The sequence below is a fragment of the Lacerta agilis genome, chromosome 10, assembly GCF_009819535.1.
Source record: "Lacerta agilis isolate rLacAgi1 chromosome 10, rLacAgi1.pri, whole genome shotgun sequence".
Lineage (NCBI taxonomy): Eukaryota > Metazoa > Chordata > Lepidosauria > Squamata > Lacertidae > Lacerta > Lacerta agilis.
This window is the reverse complement of record NC_046321.1, coordinates 15,321,416-15,345,813: the sequence shown is the minus strand read 5'-3', so window position 1 is coordinate 15,345,813 and position 24,398 is coordinate 15,321,416. Positions and strand designations below refer to the sequence as shown.

Sequence of the window (24,398 nt, the reverse complement as noted above, 5' to 3'; positions counted from 1 at the left end):
ATCCTTGCCTGGGCCAAGGCAGAAGCAAATGGAAGTTTGCAGCGCAGGTGGATTGGAAGAAAATGGTTCTGCAAAGCTTCTGTCACTATTCAGAAGGAATAGTGGAAGGAGGGAGTTTAAAGACCACTATGGCAGTGACAGAGTTCACATGGGAGAAAGCAGCTGATCATACACTCCCCCCATATGTGTATCTGTGCTTCTCCCCCAAGGAATGGTCACTTAACTATTTCTTGTCTAATGAAACTGTGTATGAATGCCTAGCCTGGCATTCAATTCTGACTCCAATCTTCCACTTGAATTGAGATTTACCTTTACGGAAGTTATGGTTTTGCACAGGGCACCTAGACATCCTTCCACACTGTTTTCACTGGAAAGCAGCACTCAGTTAAACAATTTTGCAAATGAAAATTTGCATGCGGTGCTGCTTTGGTTAGTTGTGCAGGGCAAAGAGCCAAACATGACATTGAAGCTCGGTCAATTACCCTGAGAAATCTTGCTCCTCCCCAAGGCAATACCCATCTCGGAAGTGTTATAGCAGGAATGCAGAACTGTAACCCTCCAGAAGTTGTTGGACTACAACTCCCATCAGTCCCAGGCAGCTCAGCACAAGGACAGGGATGAATGGTGTCCAGCAGCAGCTAGTAAGCCAGAGTTTCCCCATCTCTGTTTCGCAGACTATAAGTGTGACTCTTTTTTTAAAATGAAATGTGATTTTTCAGAACACTGAATTTTGTGTCCAGTTTTTTTTTTTTTGCAATTGTGTGGTATCTTTTATGGAATTGCTTTAAGCACACTTGTCACTCTGCTTTTCAGTACTTTCACAGTGCACTTAATCTTCATTAAATAAATGCATAAACATGAAGGGAAAACTGAAGTGCAACCAGAGTTTAGACTTTGGGTCCTCCAATATGACACCCACAGTGTCAAACATCCCCCTTAGCATAAGAGCATAAGAAAAGCCTGCTGGATCAGGCCAAAGGTTGATCTGTTTTGTAACTAGGCAGGTCCTCCATGACCATAACAGCCATGACAGTTGAGGACCCCTGCTTTAGACAAAACCTCAGCCTTCAACAGGCTACCAGAGAAGGAAATATATCCTTGAACAAACAGTCAGATACGAAGTACAACAAATATTTTACAACATCAGCACATACACACATACACTGACCAAAGCTCCAAGAAGCACATATCCCACAGGAAGCTATACCAGCATTTATTTAGAAACTGATTCTAGTGTTAGACAGCACACAAAACTAAAGAGCTAATTGCAAACATTATAGTAAACCACATCAAACAGGCAACCTATGGGAAGAGGATACGGTATTGCAACAAGAGTGCTAGCTGATGGGTTTCGGTCTATAAGCAGTTCATGATCAGTCATGTAGCAGAGAGAAGAAAATACTGGCTCAGGAGGTACACACAAGACCATGCCCTTGTATTCCAGATTAGTAATCAAATTTAGACCATCCCACAACACCGTGCCATTTCTGTTCTCACAACTGACCACCATGGAAAACATCACACTGGGGTGGTGAAGAGCAAAGGTGGCTCTATGAACTACAACTAAGCACTGGAGAACAGACTGTAATTGTGTATTTCTTCCTCACAGATGCTCCCCTCTCTCCTTCACCGCAGTCAAGCCATGTATTGTCACTGACACAACAATCCTACAGCTTGCTCCTGATCTCTCTACTGAGATAAGGGAGCTGATTTGTTATATGCATCCCAGCTCAATATCAGAACTGGAGAGGATTAGTTAGTCCATGGAATGTTTAACCATCCTTTCATTCATGTAACTGGAGGAGTTAAGATTGGTAAAATGACCAATTACATCTACTCTTTCAGTGCATATTCCTTCTTGATGCAACTCTCAATGCATATTAATAACAGTTCTTTGCTGAGGATTAAGATACCTGGAATGCCTGCAATATTCAAAATACACAACAGAACAACCATTACGTACTCCAATGGCTATTTAGAGGTGAAGTAATTCTCACTCTTCATCATATGTAGGCCACCTGTGTGAATCAGATGTGGTTGAAGTGCTAACCAATCCATGACGGTGAGGCAGCTTCAGGACTCTAAGCCAGGGATTGGGTACCAAGGCCCTACAGATGTTGCTGGGCTGCAACTCACACCCTCCCTGTCTATTGCCTCTGTTGGCTAAGGAAGGTAGAAGTGGGAATCCCACATCTGGAAGACCACAGGTTCCCACTTCTGATCTATGCAGACATGAATAAGTAACTGCTTCATGACTTATCAGAATCCACCACATTGTTACTACTACCCTTTCCCATGATGCTGTTTCCAGCATCCCCAGGTACCTCCTCATTCCTTTGCATCCCAGATGTAATGTGGAATCTGCCAGGAAAAGCCTGAAGGCAAGCATGTGGGAAGTTGTGGGGCAGGGAAGGGTCCAATAAAAAAACAACAACAGCTCAACAGGAGTGAATAAAGATATGTTAAACATGGGGAGAAACTCAGCGTCTGAGTATGAAAGACAGTCACATTTACAACCTTACATCATCATCCTTGGACAGCTGCCTGAGCTGTAATTTATCATCCAAGATAAAAGTGGCCAGCTGGAGTGATTACTCACAAGCAGATCTTTTAGCAGGAAAAACTACAGATTATTTGCTCGACATGCAAATGATCATACTTGAAAAAAGACCTCCATCTTGCCATTTGAAACAGTGCTTCTAATCTAGGGTGTTCTTCACTGACATAAAACTGAACAGTGCAAGGAACTTAGCACCTCTTTGATGAGGTAGTGACATTCCCATAAAGCTTGGAAATTGAGTCCTAAACCAGTGATATGGTTTGTCATGAGGTGTAAACCACACAAGCCATTCCCAGTACACATTGAAGGAACAACAACTGGAACAAACATACCAGCTCTGCAAGCTGCATCTCATTCTCAACAGGAGCAATGTGAGATGATAAATTGATGCTACAGATCACACAACTGAGGTTGAGACATAGCCAGTGGAATCATTTAGGAAAGAGATCCAGTATTTCAGGCCATAAGTGAGGATTCATCAGGAGTACCTATATTTCTGGATCAATGTGTCTGTTCTATACCCCCAATGGACAACTGATATAAAGCAATTAAGTGGTCAGTGTGCTAAATATGCATGTCACACTGTCACAGTTCCTACATTTGCTAAAAGTCTGTTTGCATAGATAGGCAGATCATTTGACCCGTGTAGATACCATATATAGTTATTAATAGATGTGAAAAGCATAACTCATAAACACTGAGTTTTTACAGTATAATCCCAGATATATCCAAAAGTGGGCTTTTGTCTGCAGGTTTCTTCCAGCCCAGCTAAAGTAAATTAATAGGAAATATTAAACATTAATCACTTCAGCTTTCTTAAGGTTTTATTATTTATCTTGGCTTTGAAAGAGCACAGCTAGCTCAACATTTCCCACCCAGTTTAATCTTACCTCTCGCTTGGATCTCTGTGAAGAGCGCTCTAAGACGTCATCGTTGGAGAGGTCAGAGTCCTCAGAGAAGCTTAAGTGTCGACGTAGTTGCAAATCTGAGATGGTAAAGAAACAAATCAGATGACACAGCTAGAGGAGCAGCTGGCATCATAATGAACTTAGATGATGAGTCTCTTGAAGTCTGAAAAAATAACACACCACCCACTACTGCTACATTGACTAGAGCAGCTACCCCTTTCTCCCAGAGCAGGGGTGGCCAACTTCCAAGAGACTGTGATCTACTCACAGAGTTAAAAACTGGCAGTGATCTACCCCCTTTTTTGGGGGGGGTGTCATGTAAAAGTTGTTGAGCTTCTTTGGGGAAGAGGAAAATGACATCGAGCTTTTCTTTTTAGGAAGGAAAGCCCTATTTTTGGTGGTTCAGGTCATTTTAGGGGTGAGCTTTTTTTAGGGGAGCCAAAGTTTTTTTAGCTTCTTTGGGGGCAGCCACTGATCTACCGGTGATCTACCACAGACGTCCAGTGATCTACTGGTAGATAATGATCTACCTGTTGGACATGCCTGTCCCAGAGCAATGCCCTGGCAGTTTGTGATTTCCCCCTCCCCATTTTTAATGGTGTTCTTTGACATCTGTGTGCTCAATTTCTTTAATGCTGAAGCACACATTTCTCCTCCCTGGTCCCTACTAAATTTATTTCTAACCACATCACTGAGAGCCATGGTGGTGCAGTGGTTACAGTGTCGGACAGGAACTGGGGAGACTCAGGTTCAAATCCTCACTTGGTCATGAAGTTCACTGGGTGACCTTGAGGTACTCACTATACCTCTACCCAGCCTATCTCACAGAGTTGTTGTTGTTGTGAAGATAAAAAGGAGTGTGTGTTTATGCATCTATGAGTTCGTTGGAAGAAAGTAAATACACACCAGGTTTATCTGTCCCTGTTTTACCTACAGTAAGACTATATCCCTCCTCTTCTATGACATGGGAAAGAGATATTGCGCTGCTGGTATTAATTATAATCATCTGCAGAAGATCTAAGACCTTTTTGCACCTCCACTAGTAACTTTCTCAGATGCCTTGATTTATACTTCTTCAATACTTTTCTTCAAAAAGCAGTGTGGATGTTTCTTGAAGAACAGCTGGGACTTATTCTTTCCACACCAAGCAAGTTATCTGGAAGGTATGCTACCAATTAGGGCAATACTACTGCAATTGGAATGGAAGTTTATGAGCTGGGCCTCAAGCTGCAAGTTGCTGAATATTTCTGATTTAGTCTGAGGCACCTTTATTACTTATTCTCCAGATAACCAACCTGCTATTTTAAAAGTTATAAACTGAGTCAGACAATATATGAGAAAGAAAACCATCAGATCACTCAGAACACTATCCTTCAGACGGATTTGTCCAAGTGCCTTGAAATAAGAGCAGGGCACAGAACCAAATGCACCTAATCCCAAACTCCCAAGCCTGGTTGACAATGAAGCAGACTGTTCATACTGACTTCACCAGGCTTCAGATGAAAACTGGGGGGAGAAAACGATGACTCATACATCAAGCCTAACACTGCTGCTGATACAAATCTCCCTAGAGTCTGGGTGTTGCAGCAAAATGAAAACTCATGGATGTGTCCAGTCATGCCTCACAAAACTAGGCCACACATGGGATTTTTTTGTAGCCCATTTGGGGCACCTGGATAAAACAGCTGCTCCCAGTTAGGCAGGGAACAGTGATACCACTGGGTAGCTGTGTACCCCTCCCCCAAATGTGCATGCCTGTGAATATGCTGCTTAGGAGTAGGGGGCTAATTCTCAATCATCATCAGAGCAACTGCCTCCTCCCCCCCCCCCAGCCTCCCACAAGAAAGCTGTTTCAACAATTTCATTTTTAAAAGAGAAAGAGGTTGCAAGAATTGAAGGAGTCCCTGAAAGCACCCGCAGAAAATATACATGTGCCTTGCATACATCACTTCAAAGGGAGCTTGTGGTGTGTTGTTCGCCAGATGCCACCCCTGACTGCTTGGAACTGGGGTCCATGAACATCCAGAGGAACACATATTCCCATTCCTCGAGCTAAAACTAGAAATCCCATGCTTTTGTAAAATACTATTTTTCTCATGCTTTCCTTGATCCTGTTCTGCCTTTTTATGCTTATCTTTCCTCCCTCCTTAATCACCTCCCAAATCACTGATGGCGGCTGTTAGGTTACATTGCTCAAATATCTCTTGTGCTCATATGCTGTGCATGGAATAAATCTGCAAAAGTTTTTCAGGTACAGTGGAATCACTAAAGAATTCAGTCAGTGACACTATACCTGCTGCTCTAACTAGTGGAGACGCCTTATGCTTCCCAGAATCCACTGTGGCCCCACTGGAAGGTGTACTAGGGCAGGATTTGTCATCTGTCTTTTTCTTCTTGTCTTTCTTATAGCCAGAGAACACAGACTTCCACAGTGATTTGGGCTTTGTGGCTTCTTCAGCTGCACTGCTGGATTTGTCAGAGAGCTTGCTGTCATTCTTGGACTTCTTCTCCTTTTTGTTCTTGCGGGGGGAGAAGAGAGAAGTCCTTTTCTTACTCTTCCCTCCAGAGCCTTCAGAGGATGTGACTGACCCATCATGCCCACTGGTGTCTGCAAAGGGTGAAAAGAACCTGTCACCACTAGCCTCGTGTTTCAGCGTGGGGCCTTCACCAGCTTTCATACCCAAATGCTTCTGGGATTCAAAATACAGCTCTTTGGTCTTTGAAGGCATGGTAGATGCCTTGTGCAACTTGGCGGCACCAGCAGCATTGGCCATCTCCAGCTCTTTCATCTTGCATAGCTGCTTAGCCATGGCATCGCGTAAGGCCTGACTCTTGATGGACTTCTCTCTGGCTCTCATTCTTTCCTCCGCTAGCTCCTTCGCTTCTGCAGAGACTTGAGGGAGGCCCCTCTTTTGCTGGCTTCCCCCTTCCATTGATGGCGGCCCACCATTCTCTTTAACATAATGTAGGTGAAGAGGCTTCTCTGGCCTCGGCCTACTGGGGGGCGTGTAATATTTTTCATGGATGCTCGAATCCTCAGTCCTCTCATCGTAAGTGTCCTCCACATCATCAGCAAATGGTATCTCATCCACACTCTCTACAAATGATTTCCGCACCTCCTCTCTGGAGGGCTGGGATGGCTCCCTGGCTGGCCGGATCCTTTCTATGGCTGCTGGTGGCGGGTGAGGTGTTTGCATAGAAGCTGGCTTAGACTCAGCCTCGTTCTGCCAAGTTGCCTGGTGCCTTTTTCTTCGCAGTGTTGCTGGCTCTTCGTTTTGAGGTGGAGGAGGAGGAGGGCTGGATGGAGGAGTCAGCATGGTGGAATCAGAAGTGTTGAAACTCTGGCTGGCCAATGTTCTCATGTTTGATGAACTACCCTGAAGACCCAGTCCAGAACTGCTGGACAGCTCTCTCTTAACATCACTCAAATTTTTCAGCTCTCTCTCTGATGGGGATTTTGGAGTCAGCAAAGAAAACTGCTCACTGTCTAGCTTTGCTGTGACTGGCATCTTTGGGGCTGACTGAGGTTTTACAATGTGGATCCCCTTCTCTTCTGAAATACGCTCGGGAGTGTATGTTTTGAGGGGGGCAGACTCAAGGGGGGAAATGGTAAAGCTTGGCTCTGGTCCCCTGCTTCTGTTCACAGGTGTGAGACCCAAACTCCTCCGGATTTCAGCACTCTTCATCCAGAACTCCTCCACAAGGTTATTCCTTTTCAAAGCTTCTTCTGCTGTGGTAGGGCTCCCCAATTTTTCCATCTCTCCATCTTGATTTTTTAGGGCAAGCTTGGCCAAAGGAGTGGAAGTTAAGGCTGGTACTGGTTGGAAACACACAGGTTCCCCTGGAGATTGAATGGATGCTTCACCAGAGGGTAAAGGCTGTGAACAAATAGGCAAGGGGGTGGCAGGTGGAGATGCAGGTGCTGCAGGAGTTGCTGGCTGCGATTTCACAGGTGATGTTGGTGTGATGGTCTCAGGCATTGCAACTGGCTGGGACCGTATTGGAGAGAGTGGTACAGGTGGGCTTTTGACTTTTTGGTCATCAGAGATCTTGACTTGTGCCTCCTCTCCTGGAAGGAACGGTTCAGGGAAAAACCGTACATCTGGGGATTCATTTTTGCAGGGCACTGTTGCAAGAAGTTCCTTTGAGTCCTACACAGACAGATATAAAACACAGCATCATCAATGGAACAAAACACCCACCAGCAGGTTCTAGACCAAAGAGTTCCAAACTTTGTACATACCAGCTGCTCCATGTTTGCCACAGACCCCTAGATTGTTACGAGCAATTCTGGAAAACATTCTAGAGTGCACTTGCACACTCTCCTCATATGAGGCACTGGCCAGAGGATGCAATATTGTTGGATGCAGGGATCTGGATTGCCAGTGTGTCACCTACAGGGAAAGTACTGGGCAAGCAGACCCAAGCAGGATTGAAAAGCGGGTGGCTGAAACTGCAAAGGTCCTAGGTGGGAAGAGAAGACCTAACCATGGGGGAGAGGAGGACAGAAGAACTGTCCCCATGTTGCACCAATGCAAAGGTTGGTTTCTCTTACCTGGTTATGGCCCCCATGGTGATGGCTGATGCAGACGTTTGTTTGTGGGGGTGGTAGTGAGATGGGTCCAGCTCAGGCAGCCGCTGCCTGCAATATACTGGTGGTGGCAACAGCAGAAAATAGCTGAGTAAGAAGTGGCCATAGAATAAAGTGGTGTGGCATTGTTGGTGGTGGCAGTGGCGGCAGTGGCAGCAGGGAAGCCTGGGTCTAAACTGAGCTAAGACACGTTGGGGGCATTGACATGGGAGGGGAAAGGTGGCAAACAGACCTGGCACATACACTAGTCATCCACCAAGGGTGAAGTTCCACTGACTACAGTGGTCTGTTCCCAGCAAGAAGCACCCTGGTGAAGAAGACCCCAGCAAGACTGAACCCTTCTGCATTCCGCAGTGCAGTTGGGGGAGCAAAAAGGAAGACGCAATTTCTCCTTCCCTGTCCCAGTTGCATAGTATCTAAAAGAACCAAACTAAATATTAACCCAGCCTCCTGAACTGATTTGGGCCAGGACTGGGGGGCACACACAGCCCTTGTAACAAATCACATTTTCCAGTTATAAATATCAGGGTGGATTTTGTTTCTAAGAATTCCCATGCAACATTAGGTAATTTCCACTATCAGAATTTAATTCACAACCCTAGCTCTCAACAGATTCAGTAATATGATGCAGATCATAGGGCAGAAGAGACAGACAGCTGGTGAATAAGGACCATGAATAAGGACTACATTACTTAGCCAATATGAGTTATTCCTTCTTCAGGCATGATGATAGCCTCACTTTTATATCAATTTAGATCGCTGTATACTTTTTGGACAGTGTGTCACTAATGACTGTCATTCTTGTTCTGTATCTTTTTGAATTTAAGCATTTAAGCTGTGCTTAAAAGAAAAAAAACAAGGCATGTGGATTGTATTTCATAACACTAGTTCAAGTCACACGAAGTGCCAGCAAAGATGATTGTTGGGTGACTTCTGACACATCCTCAAGGAATGACTGACTCAGCTCTGAATAAGTTGGAAAATTGTCCTGAAACAGACTGAAGTAAAGAAGATTCTGGGAAATGAGTCTTTTACCTACAAATCTATGGGAAAGAATAAGGAGGAAGTCTCATTCCGCCACCGCCCACCCCCCTTGTCACAGAATATAGCCAATTAAAAGTACTGCTTGATACTAGCAAGCTGTTTCTTAAAGCCCAAAGTAAATCAGCTTTTCAAAGAGTTAAGAAAACCCCAGAGCATGGGGTACAAGAGTAAAACACAGCTTCACCTAAGGTGTCGAAAAGCAAACAGACAATCACGGAAATTATAACCAAAAACAAAATAAACCGAAAGCCGTGGAAAACAACGATGAAAAATATGTAGGGTATATTTTGATAACAATGTATATAGTGATAAAAATTATCAATTCAATTGCAATAGCCTGATGGATACATTCTAAGGCATATCAACAGTGCAAAAGTTCACTTAGGAATCTTATATATTCCCGGTGAGTATAAAGTTGATATTCATAGGTATCAAGTTATCTTCAATAACAATAAAACACTCAATCAACATTCCATGTACTTTATTGGTGAGTAGTAAGAATTATTTTGTACACATATTTTAGTTTGTTACATGGAATGTTGATTGTGTGTTTTATTGTTATTGAAGACAGAGCTTGTTCCTTTGAAGAAACTGCAGTCTCACCAGTGAAACGGGAAGACTTTCAGCTAGCAACCCATCAGGACAGACGAGGACAATTGAGGAACTTTGCTTGAAAGAGTATACCTATGAATATCAACTATATACTCACCAGGAATATATAAGATTCCTAAGTGAACTTTTGCACTTTAGTGTTAATATACCTTGGAATGTATGCATCAGGCTATTGCAATTGAACTGATAATTTTTTATCACTATATACACTGTTGTCACCTAAGGTGTCAGCTGCTTCACATATTGTACCCATGTTGTGAGAGCCTTCTCTGTGATAGTGTCCCAACTGGCCTCCTGTCTTGCACCGACCCTTCTTTAAATAGCTTAAAATGATTTTATTTACTCAGGCATTTACAGTGGGGGCGGGGCAGTCATTTGAAAGATGTGTATTTTCTGTTGTTCTATACACATTTAGCTGATGGGTGGGATATAAATATTTCAATAAACAAATAAATTCTTATGAATCAAATGAAGAGTAGTGTTTTCTAAATCCATATGCACTGTGTCCTTACAGAATAAAATATGGGTGCACTGTGGGATTTCCTTGCAAAAACAACAAAAATTGGAGCACTAACAGGGATGAGATCACACCTTCTCCATAGGTAGGTTTGTGTTCCTAGGATTCTAAGTGTGTGGGAAGGGCCTGTCTTGATTTTTGAAATATGCTTTAGACTGCTGAGGCACTTTATGAATAATAAATATTGTTATTAAAAGCCACCATTTGTACAAAAGCACAGTGTTCACAAATGATGCCTCTGTTTTGTACTTTGGAATTTTTTTCCCAAGTACCAAATATAATGTAAGCAGCACTCTCACAAATTCAGTGGCTTCAGCTACCTCAATTAATTTCTTAGAATGCATTCCCATTAATTTTTCACCAATTTTTGTTCTAAGCATATTCATGGCAGAATGTTTGGAACTTGTTTTTATACAGAGATTCCAAACCAATTATTTACGTTGCAAGCCAATCTATTATAAGGCAACACAAATAAAAATTGAAAATAAGCTTGCAAATATTTTGTGTATGGTATGAGGGGTTATGATCAAGTTTCCCTTTTAACATTTTACTCAGCTGAGTACGTAAGCATTAGCTATGAAGAAAATCACAATTCATTTTCTTACTTCTTTTTCTTCTTCCTTGTGGTTTTCAGCTGGAGTAGGCAGAGCAGCCCTCTCACACGGTGACTGATCAGGCAGACAGAGCTTGCAAGGGTCTGAAGGAAAACCAACAAATAAGTCCATAACTATTTTAAACCAAGTGAAGTGCATTGAGTTTACTGCCGCCTCCTTGCTTATTTCCAGATAGTCAACTTGGTACTTAACTTGAATACTGCCATTCCACCCAGTTATACAAGACAGTTACAGTGCTATGATCGGTGCAGCCTGATGTGATGCATATTACTTGGCAGCAAGTACTATTAAAATGAGTGGAGATTAGTCACAAATAGGTATGCACAGGATTGTAGCTTTAGATGCTAAAATATTACATTGCTTGTAGAGAGGGAGGTGTGGCTCATTACAGGTCTGAAAGAAATATGTTTAGCAGTAAAGGGTAGATGAACCACCTTGTTGGACCAGACACAAGGTCAATCCTAGTCTATCCTACTTCCCATCGTGGCCAATCAGAAGCCTCTGAAGAAGTGCACAAGCAGGATTCAGAGAGACTAATTGTAGCTTATAGTCATTGATAACCCTGTCTTCCATGCATTTGCCTAATTGCTTCAAAGCCACGTAAGCTAGTGGTCACCACCACATTTTGCAGTAGCAAATTCCATAAATTCTAGAAGGGCAGGATGAAAATTAAGCCAGAAGATGATAAGAGAAGCCTTCGTTTCCAGGGAAGATAGTAACAAACCCCAAAGGCAAGACAGCAGAAGCAGCTTCCAGAAGACTCATGCCAGTCTAAGATGGTTGGCTGTAAGTCGTGGAGTCCTCCTTCTATAGAGCCAAAAGGAAGCTACTGGTGGAAACTAGCACCACAGAGGTATCCCATACTGAGAAAACTCCCCAATGTGAACATGGCTCCAGCTAGTATCCCCTTATGAATGAAGCCTGAACAACCAAATAAGATCAGCTGCCATAAAAATGTTAGATGTCAAGTATTATTCCTTGGCCTTTTATTTTTTTTCTTTTAGGGCTTTTGACAAACCAGGTTTTAAAAAGGCAGCCTAGACTTAAGCAAGACTATCATTCCCATAGCCTGACACAACATTTTCCATGTGTACACCTTCATGGCAGCCACCTGCAAGCGTTCCCTGAGTAGCAAATGTTCTCTGGCAACTTGGCCACAGAATTACTTAATGATAATGAGAACCATGTATTGTGTTAGAATACTGCACTGCCTGCAGTGCAGACTGCTCAAAACAGCTTGGGGCTTCAGACTTGATGATTAAATTTAGGTACCTTCTGTCTCAACGGAAGGGGCAGCTGTCTCTTCTTCTGCTTCTTCTTCTTTTTCAGAGACTTTCAGCTCCAGTTCTCCTGCCTCTTCTTGATGCAAGCGGCACTCTGCTTCTGCATCAGATGGGATGTCATCTGCTCCCCATTGTTTTTTGGAGGAAAGGAGAAGAGCAAAAACTAAAGGATCTGACATGCAAATCTAGAGTGTCTTCGTGGTAAGATTTCACCTTGCCAACCCAGAGTCAAAAGGGAAATGGTGGCTGTGACAATAAGATTTGAAGGCAATCAGATGGACAGAGGGGGGCTGGCTCACCTTCTGCATCTGATTCTCAAAATGCCCCCCCCCCATTAAAACAATCTGCTGGCCAAGGACTTGGCACATTCTATGAATAATTAACTTATCCTCTATTCCTTGTGTACACCCGTTTAGCATATGGCTAGCTCTAGGTCAACACTGATAGCAATAGGTTCTCTCCACTCATCTCAGAAGCTTTCTTGAGCACCGCTAATCCTCAAATGAATAAAACATTACAACTGTAATTGCAACTGTCTCCACACACATTCACACACTGCTAAAACAGCACATGCACTGAGCTCAAATGTTTTGGGGTTTGCCAAGTCTTGCACAAAATACCACCACTGCACCCGTTTGAGACATGACTTTGTACTACAGAAACTATGTTTGACAACACACTAGGGAGTTCATGGTCCCATACCATCATCCAACTCTGCACCGGTGTCCCCATCTTCAATAGCTTCTGCAGGCTCGCTGCCTGCCTCATCTTCATAGTCGTTCTGCTCACACAGGGCTAGAATAAATATGATATATAAAGAAATGGGGGTAGGGGAGAAAACAGATCTATGTAAGTTCAAGTGGTCTCTTCAGAAGTCCACTTTTGTGTGTGAAGATGTAAGTGCCAGAAACAGTAATATCATGTGATGCAGACTTTGCTGAACTATACTACTAGTTAAAAGTGAGGTGTGCTGTGTTTGTATGCTGTCCCCATAAAACCACACTGCATATTAAACCTAGCATGTCAGAGAGAAAACTATATAGAACATTTTTTTAAAAACAACAACAGCAACAACAACAACAACCATGGAAGCATTGAAACCTATTTGAATTTGGAATGGTAAAGCCAACCATGAGTTGCACTATATTACACTACTGATCATGTGGCTCAGCTCACAAATACTTTTAAATAGGTTCACTTTACCCATCTCTGCCCTGAAATCGCCTGGTTGACCTCTTAGATCATATCTGAAAGTCTATGACACCAGATTTGTTTTCGGTTGGGTGCATTTTGTCTTGCGAAGCACAGTTATATTTGGCATGATTTGAAATGGTTTGACCATATGTTTACCAGACTTTGGCTGGTCTGTGCAACTATCCAAAGCAAGCACTGTTTGGGTAAGCTGCAATATACCATCTCAGAGACTAAAATAATTGGTGCTAAGTGATGCAACATTTTGGAACATCCTCTTTTAAAAATGAAATGTTGTAATTGCCCACGCTATCATGCAATTTCCCATGACTGCCCTGTTAACATTATCAAGATATATTTATTTTATTTATTTAATGAATTTATATACCGCCCTATGCCCGGAGGTCTAAGGGCGGTTCACAGAATAATCTCAGGACAGTTCACAGAATAAAGATAAAGACGTCAGAATTTAGTGACATGTTTAATGGAGGTACAGATTGGGAACACGTTGGTGCAAACATATATTGGTGTGGTGGAGACACGTACCTATTCACAGTTATTGTGCAAGTATGCATTTACACACAATAGGCAGTTAAAGATGAAGTGCAAGGGGATAAAAGCTGTCACACCAAAATTTGTGAGCTATGCACTACTGTAGCCAGAAACGAATGGAGCCAACATTTTGTCCAAGTTGGTCAGCAGCCACAATTGGGTAAGGCAGTATGCAGCCGTCCTGTAAGCTCTGCTGTCAGAAGCAAAAGGTTTTTAGAAATGCACTAACTATATTCATGCAAAACTCAGGTGCCAAATCTCAAATAATCACTTTTCTATTATGCAAAATTAAGTTTCTAGCTTGTAAAAACCTGCTCCTTCTTTCCTAAAATGCCCTCAGTGACGGGATTATTCTGAATAATAAGTGCAGGGAGGGAGTAGGGCATTTTCCAGATGTTTCAGACTGCAGCTTCCTTCAGTCCCAGACAGCATGCTAAATGGCCACAACATCTGGAGAGTGCCATGCTGGCTACCCCTGATCCAGAAGATGTTCTGGCAAGAACAGCTAACATATTCCACCTCTCTCTCAGATTTTAGGGTTACAACAAGCTTCGGTTTGTTAAAGCATTTTCTCCTCTTTGAAATGATGCACTTTCAAATGGTGCACTTTCAAATTCAGGGGGTGACCAGGTCTCTCTCAGGAATAGAAGAACTTAGAAATTCACAACTAGAGGCCGCTGTAAACATGATGCTTCCAAGTCGCTGTAATATTTTCCAGCCAGGTGCCTGGGACTACACACTGCTCATGTCTGCCATATGTACAAGGGCTAATGTAGCATAGTGGCTGTGAAAAAACATGTCTCTAATCCAAATGTCACCTCTGCTATGAATTCAGAGGAAGCTATAAGGCAAGCTATCATCTCTTAAAATGAGCTGACATCTACAATGCAGGAATAATATTAACCTATTTTACAGGATTAATGAGAAAAAGATTAATGATAGAAAAATGTGAAGTAACTTGAACCCTTTGCTGTATAATGCTACATAGTTCTATATAAACGACCTTATTATTATTATTATTATTTGCATAAAACAACCTTAAAAATGTAGAGGCATCTGCATAGCTTCTTTGAAGTGCCACCTACAAGAAATGTTAGATTTAAATTGGCCCTAATTTCCTACTGCACAAATGAAAAATCTGTTTCCTCCTCAACAACAGCTGCAGTTCCTTCATAATACACATTCATTTTTTGTTTGGCCTGCCTTGGGAGAGGTTAACATGGAAGCCTAATTCATGCAAGAATTCACCATCTCAGTGAGACATGCAGCCTCCTCCCTTCTCCTTCCGCCCCAACCCAGCATGCAGTAGCACCAAAGGCATAGATAGCTCCATGGTTAAAAAAGGGCCAGCAGCTGGAACACTAAAATTCCGGGCAGGTGGTAGCACCAGCAGTGGCGGGAAGGGTTACTTGTGAGCTGTAAAACAGAACATCAGCAAAACTACCTCCTGGGACTGCTTCCAGCCACGCCTGCACTGCCTCGTGGCGTATGGAGGGAAGGTCCGATGCTGAATTAAAATAAAATAAAATAAAATAATAATAAATTTCAAAGTAACGAAACAAATACTTTGAAAGTGAAACATCTGAAACGGAAACATCAAGGGAAGGAAACATCAAGAAGAAGAGCAGACAGACCAAGGAGACACCAAACACAGGGAAGACCAGACTCAAAAGTCGTCCCCCACCTCCAAAAAGGTGGGGCGTGGGGGGAGAAAGATGAAGCATGAATCCTTGTGAGTAATTGCTGCAGTGGTTTTGCTACCCACCTGCAAGGAAAGGTGGTGCAAAGATGTTCGTTTCTGATAGTAGATGAATCCTTGTCCAAGCTCTGGATCAATCAAGCCTCACTTAGACTACTGCTGGCCATTTCTTTTCATTCAAATCAATCACAACAGTCCTGCAAAATGTATCCCTTTCCCTATCTCTATTATGTCCCCGCGTCCCCTTGGATGGTTGAACTGATTCTTCAATTCCCACACATTTACTGCATTAAAGTGTGTGCATCAGCTTTTCCCAAACTGGTGCCTTCAAATATTATGGACTACAACTCCCACCAGCTCCACCACAGTGGCAAATGACCAGTGTTTGTGGGACTTGTAGCTGAACACATCTAGAGGGTGCCAGGTGCAGTCAGGCAGTCAATGGTCTAAGTCCAGCACAGAGTTAGGCTTACTTAAACTCAAGGATTTCATTGGGTTTATGTATGCCTAACTGCTGGGTTTAGAACAGTGTGCTCACACCAAAGGCTCTTCAGCTCTCTATGACTTCTGCCAGGCTCACCTGTTACAGACTCATTTGATGCCTGCATTACCCAGAGTGCTGTTCCCTATTTCCTAATAGCCCTTCAAAGTCATCAGGTTCTTACTTCTCACACCTGACAAAGCCTTTCCTGTAGAACAATACAAAGGAGTGACTTTATGTCTAATTTACCATCTTCTGTATGGTACTCCTTCAGCAAGCCCTAGTCTCTTTTCACCAATCTCTTGTATTTGTTATTTATGTGACAAGGAAGAGTACTTTTATACTAAATTAATCTGTGGACAGTAAAAGCAGCTTACAGTTTATAAAAATCAAGATGGGGAATAGGATAAGAGGAAAGAAAACTCAGAAGACTCCAAGAAGGGCACACAGATTCAGATTCTAGGTCACCAGTGAAAGCTTATGTAACACACTCTTGTGGAATAAAGCAAAAACAAACACCGACTTCTGTTATAAAATTTCCTAGGTCCCAAGATTTACTGGCATTCCAAGTTCAATTTTTAATTTTATTTTTCTTTGAGAAATAAGATCTCGGTGTTTGGGACTAGGCCTTCTCAGTTTTGGCCCTGTAACTTTAGAACCAGGGAAGAACAATTTCCTTGACCTAAAGAGGTTTGCTATATTAAAAAGTTTGAGACTTCCTGAGACAGACAGATTGAATATGCAATTGGATGGTGAAAGGCACGGCTGAAGACTAACAGCACCTATGTGAGGCTTCCAAAAAAACAGAAGAATTCTGGCTGGGAAAATTATGCAGCCAGAGGTTGAAGGTTAGGCATTTCCTGACATCTGAAATGTGTAGAGGTAAAGTGGAGTGAAAATATAACCTTTGTCTTGCAAAGAGTGTCCACATGACCTGCTCTACTTAGAATTTATTTTCAATATTAATCAAACACAGAACATCCATTAAAAGTTAGTTCTATATTAGAGGGAAGACGAGACACTGCAAATCATTTGGAGAATATAACCAAAACTGAACCTAAACAGACTACAGATCCTGACAGCTTTGTAGCAGCAACAGACTGCTCTCTGAATACCAGGCACATGATGAATCCCTCAGCTGAAGAATTACCTAGAGAGAAGGCTGGAACCCACTGCAAGAGGAAAGTAACAAGCTGCACAGTTATTGTGCAAAGCAATTACTTTATGGGAAGTACCTTAGCAACACAGACCTGGAATGACATAACAAACATCAGCTCCGGGCAATGGCAAAGGCCGGCATTTCCTGGGACATAGGAAAGGGCCCACTATCTTTGCACAGGAAGGGCAGAGGCAATGCAAGAGAATTTTCAGGTTTCCATGCCCTGCTTTTTTCTGGTTAACGAGGCCCACAGAGAATGCTTTGTATGGATTTCCCTGCAAATCCTGCATGGAATAAGGAGCATTGAGCAACACCTCTTTAGCTACAGGCAAGATACTTAATTTTTTTTTTTTATAAGAATTTATTGGCATTTTTCTATAACAAACATATACCCACACCCACACCTACAATAAACAAATGCAAAACAAATAAAACAAATACAAACAATGTCAAGCTTTCTTATTGCATCTTTCTAGGAAAAAAAAATTTCTAATTCCATATCTTGACTTTTGACTTCCCCTGCCTTTTCACCTTCGAGTTTGTATCCTTAGTCTATTTTATAACCATTTCTCCTACAAAAAAAAACATTAACTACAATTATATAATTACATTCAATTATATCTTCAACAGTTACTAAAAATGCATCATCATAATAATACCTCACCATTTAATCTTCTAAATCCATAAACTTAATCCACTTAAATTCACTTTGCTTATACTCCACCTCATAAATCTTCTCGAATCATTCACATCTAATCTATCTCTTCTATCCTTAAGGTTGCTGCTAGTAACATAAAAACTTGAAATATCTCCTTTCATGTTCCAATAAGAAATATAACAAAAAGTTGTTGACAGTATTCACCCTCCGATTTCAATTTACCATATCAGGCTGCTTAAAGTTTTACTTAATGCTTCACCCCACACCCCCTCTGTCCATTATTCTTCTCCTAATGGCATCAGCACTGAACTTCCATATCTCTTCCCTCTCCAAGCGTCCACAGATCCAGGCACAGTCCAAACCTCTCCTTGCCGCGAGTTCAGAGGTGTCCATCTCATCCTCTCTCAGCTTCTTCGGTTCTTTGTAACATTCCTTTTCTTCTTGTAAATACCTTAATTCTCTGTCCCTGGCCCCCGAGCTCACACCTCGGGGACTGGATATACGAAATCTTAACGTCGCCTTGGGGCTGCCACCCCCAAAAAGCGAATTTCTTCTCCGAAGTAGCTCATTCATTTCACTCCATCTTTGCATCCATCCTCTCAGCTCTTTGGCAAGGCTTTCTTCCAAAGTATCAAAAGTTTTGTGAGCCTCCTCTGTGGGCAATTGGTTCCATTTCAGACCCCCACACAAGACCTTGACTTTTCTATAAAGCAGTTCCACCTTCAAGGCAGTGAGTCTCTGTTTGTCCGTTAGTCCAGAGTTCAGTGCCAGTTCAAGGACGAAACCCAGCATACTGGCAGAGGAGGAGGAAACGGGTGTCATATTTCTACTCCTCTCTTTGTTCATCGCCATTTTCCTGAACTGGAGCGCAAATACCGCAACTTTAAAAGGAGATATTTTCCTCTAGTTAACTTCCCAAAAGAAAAGTTTGCCAGTCTCCTGTGTCAATTTTAAATACATTGTAACCAGTTCTGTAGCAGCAATCAGTCAAATTGGTTAGATTCTTGAGCTCGAAGGGAGGGAGGGCAGGCTGCCATTCTCCTTCCCCCCGGATCGTTCCAAAAGCACGATTTCTGATCAAATTCTTTACTCACGACCACCGGGTTCTTTTAGCTCCATTCTTCACAGGTAGAACTTGGACGCTCACCGCGGGCTCTGTCGCCGCATTTGCATCCCGGTTGGGGCATGTCCCCGAAGCCCGGCTCCGTTTGCCCTTCACCCCCACTCCCCCTTTACAGGGGGGGCAAGGGAAGGGTTCAGAGCCTCCGCGGGCGCAGCCGGGGAGCCCAGGGTGCGGGACGCTCTTCCCGCACCCCAACCGGAGCCGCGCGCTGCGGTAGCGCGGCTCCTAACCCCCGGGATGGACAAGGCGCTTCGGACCCGAAGCAGCCTTCGACCACCCGACGATGGCGTCGCCGCCGGAAGTCCGGCTACAGGCAAGATACTTAAAAGCATTCAGTTTCAGCTTTAAAAAGAATTATCCAAGGAAGAAGAATCCAGAAATGTCATAGGCAATATTTGTCTTATACTTAGGACATTTCCCCTAACGTGTAAGAAAGAGCAACCTTCTTAAAACTTAATTATTTAGCACTGCATTCTCTATTCTTCTTCAAACATTTCTCAGTCACGCAGTAGATATAAATATATTTAAATAAATGCAAAAGTAAAATTATTCTCTTCACAATGAATATACTCAACTCTTTCTGATTCTCCAGACATAATTTGACATCATTATTGTTACTCTACTCTGGATCCCAAATTCCAACTGAGGTCTCCACAGTACTGAGGTGTTTTTTTTTTAAATGGATTGGCCTTTCTACACCTCTCTGCTCCTGATACTTAGGGACTTACTTTCTTTCACATTTCTGTCTTGCATTAGCCATCATCACAAGCTCTCACTAGTACAGAACTACTTCTATCTGCTTTAGGAAGCCCAGAACACTTATAGGCCTGCTCAAAGGACTACCTTCTACTGTAACCCACATAGGCATACTAGCAGACATCAATCATTGTGATCCTGTTCTCATACTTTTTCACCATTCCATGGCATATTTTCAGGCTCATTAAAAGCTACTTCCTAAGCCTAGTTGCCAAAACTTCCTTGAAAAAGCTTTTCAGAGAGAGGACCATCTCTGGCTATGATATCCTTGTTAAGTTCAGAGCACAGGGGAAAGTAAGACACAGCAGGAAATGGCTCCCAGTACGTTTCCGACCACAATTCAAAGTGTTGGTGCTGACCTTTAAAGCCCTAAACGGCCTCGGTCCTGTATACCTGAAGGAGCGTCTCCACCCCCATCATTCAGCCCGGACACTGAGATCCAGCGCCGAGGGCCTTCTGTCTGTTCCCTCACTGCGAGAAGCAAAACTACAGGGAACCAGGCAGAGGGCCTTCTCGGTAGTGGCGCCCGCCCTGTGGAACGCCCTCCCATCACAGGTCAGGGAAATAAACAACTACCTGACATTCAGAAAAAACCTGAAGGCAGCCCTTTTTAGGGAAGTTTTAAATGTTTGATATTGTTGTATTTGGTTTCTGTTGGAAGCCGCCCAGAGTGGCTGGGGAAATCCAGCCAGATGGGCGGGGTACAAATAATAAATATTATTATTATTATTATTATGCCATGAGCCTCTCTTCCACTCAGCCTCAGCAAGGGTGGAATCACCTTTGTTATCTTCCGTCCACTTTAAGATTAAGACACTTCTGCTCATATTGAAGTTGGTTGAAAGAGGAAACCAAGACAATTCCTGCTCTCATATCCTCCTCTGTACCTGGAGCCTAGTAGGGCACTTAGCACCTAGTAGAGTTACTTAAATCTTCTTCCTTCCTAATGTTACGCAAAACCGTATCAGATACCAACTGTATTGTCACAAAAGGAGCTGCCAAACTTAATCAGGAGAACATTGTACTATCTTAAGAAAATTGGCACTTCCTGCTTTTAGACAAAATTTGGGATCCACACAGCTCTAAGTTGTGGACACAAAGAATAACAATTTGTTTTCAGAGTTAAATAAAATTCTGCTAAAACTTCCTGCTAAACCAAGCCAAGGGTCTATCAAGTCTTATATTCAGATCTTTCTCTTGCTACAATTAGATCCTCATAAGTAGAAGAGCATCCGAATGTAAATGTAACCAGGGATGCAAGACTGGAAGATTCCATTTTGCTGGCCTTTGTAAGCAACAACAAACAGAAACGAACCTAAAATGAACATTGCTAAAAGTGATATTAAGACATTCAAGAGTTGGCCTTTCTGGAGATACAATCAATAGGGAACAAATGTCCTTGTGGTGTAAGGGGTCAACGCAGCAGACACGTTTACCTCTGGAGGTGGAGGACTTAGAAGTAGGGCCCAGTTTTTCCTCCTCCTCTTTCTGACGGATGTGTGTCCAATGCACATCTGCCAAGATCTCCAGGGGATCAATCGGATTTACTATCTGCTGCAGCCTCAGGTTTCCAGCTAGCAGACAAGAGGCCAATGGTGGATCATGTTGATGGAGTGGCAAGGGATTAAAGGGAGGAAAAAGAAAGGGAAGGAAAAGGAGCACACACAATAGGAAAGAAATGCAGGGAAAGGGAGGGAAAAATGAAAGAAGTTACTTGCTGAGATCAGCTGGCAAAAGAAGACAGGTAAAATTCAGCATCATGCATGCATATGCTCCCCTCCAGACTCACTCGCCCTCTTCCACACATGCACAGACAGGATTGCAGTTTGGAAATTCCACTCCATGCCAAAAATGGTTCAATGATGCATACTATTAATCAAGAATTAACCATCCCTAAGTTTTCATTTTAAGTATTATTATGTATAGGAAAAGGTCACATTCTGCTAGTAACTGGATATCCATGCGCACAGAAAAAGTACAGAAACCTGTACTTTTTAGCATTCTTTGCTTAATACTAAGAAAACACAGGATGATGACATTACACAGAATGATTTATATATAAAAAGCGACTTCTGTGTTCCCCTTCTTTTCTAGACAAATGCATTTCAAAAAGTAACATGACTGTCCTTTACATATATTTAATCTGTAGAAAAGGAAACCAAAGAAAGTTTTACCCTATTTTTAATTAATACCAATTCCATTCCAGGAAGTACCTTTCTAATTTGACACAAATTTGAGTTATAAAACTGAACTGTGGAAGGAAAAATGCTGATTCAGAAGTGAGTGATGAATCCTGGTGGCCACATGGCACCTCGTGCTGTCAAGTCCCCTTGATGCAAGTCCTTGGGTAAGTAGAGTTAGTGTTTATACCACATCACACAGCATTAGGAGTTAGAAGGGTGAGTTTCAACCAGCAAGAATTGAGAGTAGAAGGGAAATTCATAGAAACCTAGCAAGGCTTCCAAAGAGCAGGCCTCACCCAATCATCCCAAACTGTACCTTCTTATTCTGAATGTATTTCACCATTCCCAATTTCACTTGGCCAGTTAAGAGACCTTAAATGAACATTTCTCCGATGGGAATGTGTGTGTGTGTGTGTGTGTGTGTGTATGTATGAGAGAGAGATACAGATGTTTGCTATTGGCCTTGTTAACAGTCATTACTCATGTGTCCTTTACCTGATTTGTACAATAATAACTGAAACTGCATATAAAGCACTGAAGTTTTATGTTTCAGTATATCATGTATTCTGCAAAAAAGGAACATGAGATAAAGTAGGCATCTCAGCACCCTTCTCTTCCCAGAGAATCAAAGCAGAAATAGGAACAGAAGATGGGCAGAGGCATCCTCTCTTTGATCACAGAAGGAATTTAATAATATTAATGCGTATGCTCACAACAAGCCTTTAATCGGACACACAATGTTGTATTTGATGCAAGAAAGCAAACAAACAAACAAACAGAATTTGAGCTGTAAATTTACAGGTTTTGTTCGCTCCTTATCTGGAAGTTAACAGAAATTCTCAATTACAACTAATTTGGTGATTTAAAAAAAAATAAAAATAGGTTGCTTCACGTGAAGCCTGCTCTTTGTAAAATGCACCCCTTTACGGGAGGCGATGACAATGTGAGGGTACCTTTAAATGTACCCGTGTCCTCTTCATTTGAGAGACGTTGAAGCCAGAGGCCTTGCTGAAGTTCTCTCTCCCAAGGGTAATACTCTCCCTCTACAGCAGGGGGAGTCACACATCAACAAATAGCATTGATACAGAAATTAGAGCAGAACAAAGAAAAAGAGAAGGACAGAGAATCAGAAAGAACACAGCGGTGTTTTAGGGAAATCCAGAAAGGTTCAGGACTGCTTCACCTATAAGAAGTCCAACACAGATTTCACTTACGTGTACAGAACTAAATTCAATGTGTAGGAACACCATCCCATGTGATGAACACCTGTCTACTTTGTTGTGTGTGACTGTTGCAAAAAACTCTTTCCCTCTTCATGACAGGTACCGTATATATAAATTAATCACAGCTGTATATAGGGTTACAAGTAATTTCCTTGCCAAAAAGCAATATCTGTTCGGGGGGGGGGGGGGTGAAATCATGCTTGAGGGTGCTCCTCTGTTCCAAGGCATCCATCAACTAAATTTCTTTCTGATGTGAAAATTTAAGTGAGTTGGTGGTAAAGGATTTCTGAGAACTTCACATTTAAACCTGCTTGAAGCAGAAGGTGCCGGATTATCTGTCTCCAAGATGCAACTTTACAGTATTCAGATACAGAAACATTATGTAGTGATAGCTCCAACAGCAAGTTCCTTGCTCTGTTTCAAAGCACAATTGAAGCTGCCTTGATCTCTGTTGTCTTTAACTCATCAGTGGCCTTTACTGAAAAGGCACTTTGTTCTTAGAACAAACAGGTCCTGCAAGAGGCGTGTGAGTTCTCTGGCAAACGAGGCCCATTTTGAAAGCTGAACGCCTCATTTGGAAGAGCCCCCCCCCCCCAGATATATGTATGATGAAACTGATCAGGTACCAACCACCATGACAAAAAAGTGACTTGAGCAGCAAGGCTTTCTATCTCCACAAACAACAATCCTCAAAAGTAATTTAAAATGCCAACACCCTATAAATCCCTGAAGACCGAATATTATACAGATTTATTGTTCCCAAACCTTTCAATAACTGAGACCACTGCTTGTTCTGATCTGTAACTGATACTCCCTTAAGCAGTTCATGCAGAACTGTTCCCATTAGATGCAAGCCTGAATATCTACACATAACACTTTTTGTGACTCACTCCTGATTTCCCAGCTACCTTAGGTGGTAATCCCTAGCTTAGACATGTGGTTTTCCACCCCTAATTAACCCATGTCTTAAGCAGTCATAAAGGAACCTAGGAGAAAAAAATCCAATTCTTGATCCAAGTGCAGACCCCTACATAGTAACTAAAAGCAGGGGTAAGCAAAGCTTTGTCCAACCTTTCTGCTGTTCACAGGCCTTTGCTGCTGGCTCCTAGCTCTTGAGCTGTGATAGACTCCAAACCTATATAAACACATCCAAGCCAAATAAATACAACCTCTGAACATTTCATCACCAACAGCCACAGAAACATGCCAAACTTTTCACTTAACCTATTTACTGAATCTCAGTT

At 42.4% G+C, this 24,398-nt stretch overlaps 1 protein-coding gene across 21 annotated transcripts in view; it reads right to left on the bottom strand.

The window, feature by feature from the left end:
- Positions 1–24,398, bottom strand: part of MICAL3 (microtubule associated monooxygenase, calponin and LIM domain containing 3) — a 184,909-nt gene that overhangs the window by 25,429 nt on the left and 135,082 nt on the right. For 15 of the 21 annotated variants that reach the window (XM_033162764.1, XM_033162763.1, XM_033162767.1 and 12 more), the window contains 8 exons: positions 22,885–22,974; positions 21,185–21,322; positions 15,317–15,379; positions 12,832–12,924; positions 12,119–12,250; positions 10,838–10,929; positions 5,762–7,619; positions 3,451–3,545 (listed from right to left, as the gene is read on the bottom strand). In XM_033162764.1, the coding sequence (XP_033018655.1) occupies positions 3,451–3,545; positions 5,762–7,619; positions 10,838–10,929; positions 12,119–12,250; positions 12,832–12,924; positions 15,317–15,379; positions 21,185–21,322; positions 22,885–22,974 (2,561 nt within the window). The remainder of the gene's footprint in view (positions 1–3,450; positions 3,546–5,761; positions 7,620–10,837; positions 10,930–12,118; positions 12,251–12,831; positions 12,925–15,316; positions 15,380–21,184; positions 21,323–22,884; positions 22,975–24,398) is intronic. The other 6 variants (XM_033162769.1, XM_033162780.1, XM_033162781.1 and 3 more) reach the window with 4 other exon arrangements.